Raw genomic sequence first — 7,529 nt, forward strand, 5'->3', positions numbered from 1 at the left:
TGTCGATATTACGGCATTAATTATTTATCAATATTACATTTAAAATATGGGTCACGCAGGCGAGCAGAAATGTAAGGTATACATGGGAATAAGTCAATGAATTTAAATATATTCATCAAATATTAAGCCTGTAAAAGTAATTTTGAGGAGTCCGCACAAGCTGCTCCTCTGTGACATATATTTGAGGGGCTGTTTTTCAAAGATTCCAATGTCCACCTGCCGATGAAGAATGGGCCTGTGAGCAACCGATGTCTGCCTGAAGATACATCCATTTTCTCAGGGCCTCTAAAGTGAGAAACTTTGACAGACGGCATGAAGAAAAATGGGCTCAGGCAGGCTGTGGTGAATGGTGCATCATGGACATCATTCTGCCCTGGATGATTAGCCATTATGTCTGTTACTATCAGGCAATTTAGCTGAGCTGTCCTGCACCAGACAATGAGTGCTCTGGGGGCTTTTCGCTGTTTTTTTTTTTTTTTTTACTTCCTCGCTGAAGAAGAGTAGACATTCTACAGTTTGAGACTTTGTTCCACTTAATTGAGTGAGCGTTTAAACTCATTCGATCAAAGATTACACTGGGGCCTCTGCGATGCTCAGTTATGATTACCATGTATCTGGGCTAATGCTGAAGTGTGGAGTGCAGAGGTCATCTCCAGTGAAGGACTGGCATAGAGTAGCACAGCTAATAGAATCCTGGACTAAAGGACTCTGTGTACATGTATTTGAGTATGTATAGAATTTTCTAAATATGTTTAAATGCTATACATGCTGCAGTGATCTCATTATAACAAAGCCCATGCGTTTGATTTGAAGATCAGATTTGCCCCTTTTGACTGGGAGAGACAGGCCCACGGTTGGTGTAGTGATTAGCGCTTTCACCTTTGCAGCAAGAAGACCCAGGTTCCCGGGTTCGAGCCCCGGTTGGAACAAGGGCCTTTCTGCAAGGAGTTTACATGTTCTCCCCATGTGTGCGTGGTGTTTTCTCCGGGTTCTCCGGCTCCCTCCCCCAATCCAAAAACATGCAATATGGGGATTAGGTAAATTGGTCGCTCTAAATTGACTGTAGGCGTGAGAGTGAATGGTTGTTTGTCTCTATATGTGACCCTGTGATGGACTGGCGAACTGTGCCTATTGCCCTATGTCAGCAGAGATAGGCAGAGCACTCCCCCCCCTACGACCCTCCCACAGATAAAACGGTAGATAATGGATGGATGGACTGCTAGAGACGTTTGCTTTTCACCAAACAAGTGCAAAGTAATAATTATCTTGGTAACATTATGCACTTATACATATTAGGGTTGGGAATCACAGGGTACACGATACCACGATTCTGTGATAATCACTATATTCACTAGATTTTTCTATTTATTCACAACATAGAGAACAGGAAGCATTGTACGTGGACGGGGCATCTCTTAACGTAGCTTTCTCCACCATTATCCCGCTGTAAACTCCCTCTTTTTCAGCCATTTAACTTCTGCTCCAAGATTTCCCCCAAAGAAATAGCGACGCCGGGCGAGTGAAACTGCCAGAGACTGTACACTTTAGTGCGCCATTTCATTTTGTTAATTAAAATATCAATAATTGCCCTGGTGCATCATCTTTGTAATCATTATTGCACAAGGAAGGATGCCGATATATCACCAAATGGATATTTTTTGACCCACCCCTAATACACAGTACAGTAATTGGAGGTCATATTACAACAATACCAGTCAATTAATCATGTGATTTCCAGATTGTTACTGAAATTGCTATTTGTGTGGCATCTACCGTGTTTGTTTTTTTTTTGCAAAGTGGTGGCCAGTACTTGGTTAAAGATGCCTCATTATGTCTTGGACCATCTGTGCTCCTCCTGTAAAGCTGTGACATGCTGTCAGTGCAGGATGTGTAAATAAATGGTGGCTCCTTACAATCTTGTTGAACGAATTACAAGATTTGCCCTGGTATTTGCTATGTTGGTGCATGCTTTGGCAAAGACGAGCTCCACGCTGTAGCTGCAAGTGTGATCACGCCGTGCGTCTTTTTAGGCCAGGTTAAGGTTTTTACGGGGTTTACAGTGTCTACAACTAGAAGTCTAAATTCAGATATTTCAAGCCTGTGTAAGCCGCTGTAAGCCTGTAATTGAGGTGGCTGTAGTGTTATGGCACAGTTCCTAATGGTTAGGTCCTTTGGTAAGATTAATTAACTATTAAGAATAATAATGTCTTGATTAAGAGGTCAGGTGGTTAATTAAGAACGTTTTTTTTAAATTACAAAAAACATTAATCTTTCTGACTCAACCCCTCTTGTAATCTAGATTTAATGTTTATATTCACTACCGTTTTCAGTTTAGATCTTTCAATGCGCCAGAAATGACATTCTGCTCATATCAAGATCCTGTGTAGAAAGATACAATGCTGTCTTTTTCCTTTTTCATTTCTACAACTAGGTGAATTGACTTTGTTATTTCATTTGAAGATGCTGCATCCTACAATGGAAAGTTAAAATAACTCAATTAAAGGTGTTTCTAGTTGACAGTTGTTGGTTGTGTAGCAGGGAAATGCTTTGGGAAAGAATAATAATGATTGAACAGTACATTAGTAACATCGAATAAGGATATAAGGGTTGTGTGAACAACAGATTGAAATAATGCCAAAGCTTTCTAGAATACACTAATTATTTGTTATACTGTATGTGTAATATAGGGCATACTGACATGATTCCAGACAGCTGGTTATGTAGGAATAAAATTTATTCTACAATAAAAGTACATTTAATGTACTTTTATTGTCTCTAAATTGCCATTTTTTAAAAGTAATTGTCCAATATTACCAAAAACACTGACTCAAACTCAAGCAACCCATTAATTAGCCCAAAGTGAAGACCTGATTTGTCTGGTGGTCCAAAAAAAAGCAACAATTTTACCTTTTTACCTCCCTGATGTGGTTAAAACAGAAGGCATTCACGAGTCTGTCTACTTAACGTTCACGACTTCAGAGGCAGAAATTAGAGCTTACAGCAAGTGTCTATTATTACCGCTCTCAGTGGGAATTTACTGCTGTGACCTTAAAATGTCGATTGTTTTTCATCAGGACAAAGTGCATTTAAAACTCAGTTCCCACACCTTTTCAGAGCTCAATAGCCCAAAGTGAAAGACGAGTGGAAGCTGTCTGTGATTATCACGTTTGTCTATCTAAGCAAAGTAACAAACCAGCTGTGGAGGACGACAGATCTGACTGAGAGTGAGATAAACACACGGAAATTCTGACTGAGATATTTTAGTCCATTTACGTCTGAAGTATTTCTGTCTTTTTTAAAAAAGCCACTATTTTTGTCGTGCACATTTTGTTTTTTGATCTTCACCTATACGCCAAAACGCAGTCAAACTTCAACAACCGAAGGACAAGAGACTTTGAAATGGGAGTCTGTGTGAAGACAGTTACTATCACAGGAGTCTAACTCTCTGGCACCAATCTCTTCAGAGAAGTGACATTGAATAAGAGATGGAATTGAAATAATTAACTTAGAGTTTCATCATTATCGGTGCTAATTAGGGATGGGACTTTTTTGCTGTCTGAAACCGATATCACACACTTGAATGTTTACCGATACCGATATTAGGTCAAAACAGTCATCTTAGACCATTTATGAACTTTGAAGCCGAGCAACAAATATTTTTTTCTGCCAAAAAGAAGAAATAAACAGCCCAAATAAAATGCTTTTGCTGATTTTTATTCACATTTTTATCGTCAGGATTACAAGATTACAGGATTGTACTGATTCCAATCCCCAGTGCTCATCAATTATTTGAGTTCTAATTAACACTGTATGATCCTATGATAGCAAAAGATCCTTAAACCTAATGAACTCAAAATCTACTTCTTCACAAAAATATTGTACACACATAAATGCATTCACTGCATAAACACGAGTCGAATCGGAGAAAAAAAAAATACTCTGGAAACTTTATATAAATCTGCCTACATATTTACCACTTACTGTAAACGTGAAACACCACAGAATGTCATACGAGTGTGACATCTGCGGCGCTCCCACAGACAGACTGCGCGTCTCTTTGATCTGGCTTCCTTATGCCGAGGGAGGACAACCTATCGTGAAAGCTGAGAGATGGTGTGCTCCAGCTCCAGCTGCAGCTCCAGCCTCCGAAACAGTGAACACAGAAATATTGTCAGGAAAAACTGGTTGAGGGGAAAAAACTGAAAAAAAACTGTTGAGGCAGGGCCTCGTTTGTGAAAAGCTTAACTAACATTTTTCGCCTGTCATTAGACCAAATTAAGCGTAGAAGCTTCACACTCTCGTTCCCCCTCCTTTCTCCCTTCCTCATTAACCGCAGCCTTATTTTATGCTTTTTCCACATTTTTTAACATCCAGGCCTTGAGGTTTTATATATCGCAAGTCTTTGCTTACATGTGATGAAGTGCATTTTTATCACAGTAAATTATGCATTCTCTTATGTTCAAATCAGAAACGTGAAATTCCAATGCATGATATATAGGCCTCGAAGCAAAGCGCACACATGGAGGGGGTTGACGTAGAGAGAGGTTAACATAATATCTGGAAGAAATTAAGCATTTAAACAGCCATTTATTACAAAGACAACACGTCATGTTATCTTTAACAATTCAACTCACACACTGCCATAAGCAATATTAACCCCGTGCTCACTTCTCATGTCATTATAGATTAACGCTGGGCTTTGTCTTCATATTTTCTTTATCTTGGTCGCTTCTTTTCTCGCTGCGGTAAAAACCTCATCTGAATATAACCCTTTTTTCTGTACTGTATATATATGTACAGTATGTGGAAGAGTGGAGCCCGGTTCTAGCATAGTAGTCACCTTCAAATGACAGGCCTCATCTGTCTCCAACTCACCTTAATATTGTATCAGCATGGCTGCATGTCTCTCTCTCTCTCTCTCTCTCCTCTTGTAACATTTGCCTTATTGTCTGTGCTCTTCACATCCTTCTGTTTCCTCCTCAGATTCTCAGATACCCTCTCTCCCCCCTCTCCCCGTTCTCTATCTCAATGTGTGTGTGTGTGTGTGTGTGCGCCGTCTTGTGCATTGCCTGGCTGATGTAATTTGCAATCGCCTTTAGTAGTTGGAGACGCCAGGATCCTGAAGCCAATGCTCTTCATGCAGAGTGCTCCTGTGGGAGGCAGTGAGCCAGCACTCACCGAGCTACCCCTCGCTCTCACGCATTCACCATCCTCGTATGCATCCATTCCGTGCGTGTGTGAAAAAAAAAGGCAATCTGCACAGTGGTCGAGGATAATCAAAGACGCCATAGTAGCACTTGAACTGTTAGCTATAACACCGTAGTGTCAGTTTCAGTTAAGATGCTGGAAAAGTCGATTCCTTTGGGGTTCGTCACTTTTTACAGCAGTAAATATTCCGCTGCTTTGCTGTTGACTCACTATGTGTGTGTGTGTGTGTTTGCAGGACTGTAATCTATTCCTATGACTACGGAGAAGGCTTTGGAATGAAGAGCGCAATGGAGGGTGACGCCAGGACGACCAATCAGGTGGGAGCGACAGGGGAACTTGCAGCAGCTGTATATCATTTTTCTCAGGCCTCTCACAGTCACTCGAGGGCTTTCCATGTTTTTCCGTTTGCTATGCAAGGCAACGAGCCGCCTCGGCTTCTGCCAATAAACTTAACATCTTAGCATCTTTGAGCGGCAGCTCACTCGGCGTCACGAATTTGACGACGCGACTGCTTTACATGATCAAAGATATTGAATTTGAATCGCTTTGCCTCTCTTAGACTCAGAAATGAAATGTTTAATGGAGGACAGCTCGCAGTGATCTAAGGCTCACTCATAGGATGAATTATGTCTCCGCAGGTTCCCGAGGACCACGGGGAAATGGATGACAGTTCAGAAAAGACCCCCAGCAAAGCCTCCAAATCCCCCCAGAAAACCAAAAGGCCCAAGACCGTCCCCATCAAAGTCACGCTACTCGACGGTTCAGACTACGAGACAGGGGTCGAGGTACAGTCGTACAAATGTTCAGGAGTGTATCTTCAAGAAATTGGGAAAAAAATCACATGCTTGAGTTCAGTTTTATAGGCATTATGCATCATTTCATTTCAGGATTGCATGTTCTCCTAGTGTTTGAGTGGGATTTCTGATTTTATGTACTAACTTGGTTTTACCGATACCCTGTTTTGTTTTTATGCCGCTGTCATAAGAGGAGAAAAATAAAGCTACTACACCGCTTTTAAGATCTATCCAAGGAATAGGAAACTCCAAATTGGTTATAGTTGTGAATAAGAGCATAAGTGGTTGGGTGGTCTGCATATATTGGCCTTGTGATTTGCTGGTGCCCACTTCTATCTGCCCCAGGCTGGCTGATCCTCAAAGTATCAGTGGAATGGATAGATGGACGGCTGTTCTCTGGAACTTTTTTTTAATCTTCGGGTTTTACTTGCGCAAAATGATCAGCCATCATGGATAAACTGTCTCTTTGTTCTCACCTTCTCTTTCACCATCAATTTGCTCTGTGCTTATCCGATTTGTTTACAAAGTGATCACATCCTGAAAGCAATAACGGACGAAACTAAATAACGGAAGGATTGCTGATTGCAGTTTTACATGGAGGCGTAACAAAGAGCCATTCTAAAGCAAAAAACAAAACCCAAAATGTTAGTTTTCTTCACGGCAAAGTGTCCACAATCAACGCAAGCTCACGTCTTGCTGTGTCGGTGAGCAAATATTACAGCATTTTTGAAAAGCGCCGTACACCCCCCGCCCCCTCGTTTAAATCAAGCTCTTGAGTCAGCACAGTCCACTTGAGTGGGTTTTCGCCCTCCCTCGGTAAAACATGCTACTGAGTCAGGAAATGCGGCTCTGTTGCTTTTTCTCACTGAGAGGGGGAGTAGTGATGGATGGTGGGAGGTGAGACAAACTCTGCATTGGGGGGGATGGACGTCTCGGGGAAAAAAAGCATTTCCCGGCTTTCAAGAATTGTGACTCGAGTCTTTTTGCGTTTGTAAATAGGTGAATTCCCAGCACCGTCGGTGTATTTCGAATTTCACAGTAGCCCTCCACGCTCATCATACCTGAGAATTAATTTGTTCCTGGATTATGGAAGGACTTGTGAGGATGAGAAAGCGGTGTCGCAGGGAGCTGTTCCCGCAACAGAAAGGACACAGTGTGCATGATCACAGAGCTGCTCTGAAAGCACATTAAAGGCATCACTGAGACCCTGTTGGCTACTGCTGAAGATGGAGTATGATAGGAAGGATCTTGTTTGGGCGACACAACCTCATTCATATCAACTACACAGTTCTTCCTGGCTTCGCTGCCTGTCACGTGACCACACGTGTGTTACTGTTAAAGAAGCAGTGAGTGGAGAAAATATGTCAGGAGTCCAGGCTGAAGCGTCACATACACATATTCTCCATCAACCCTCAATCTCTCCATCTGTCTTGGTTTATATGCAAGAACACACACACACACACACACACACACACACACACACACACACACACACACACACACACACACACACACACACACACACAC

The 7,529-nt window shown here is 41.8% G+C and overlaps 1 protein-coding gene across 1 annotated transcript in view; it reads left to right on the forward strand.

The window, feature by feature from the left end:
- Positions 1-5,460: 5,460 nt before the first annotated feature.
- Positions 5,461-7,529, forward strand: part of LOC310932179 (band 4.1-like protein 1) — a gene marked incomplete at both ends in the record, with an annotated part of 19,517 nt that continues 17,448 nt past the window's right edge. The window contains 3 exon segments of the mRNA XM_083895472.1: positions 5,461-5,478; positions 5,484-5,525; positions 5,847-5,993. Coding sequence (XP_083751598.1) covers positions 5,461-5,478; positions 5,484-5,525; positions 5,847-5,993 — 207 coding nt within the window.

This window comes from Microchirus variegatus (genome assembly GCF_963457635.1).
Source record: "Microchirus variegatus genome assembly, chromosome: 9".
Classification (NCBI taxonomy): Eukaryota; Metazoa; Chordata; class Actinopteri; order Pleuronectiformes; family Soleidae; genus Microchirus; species Microchirus variegatus.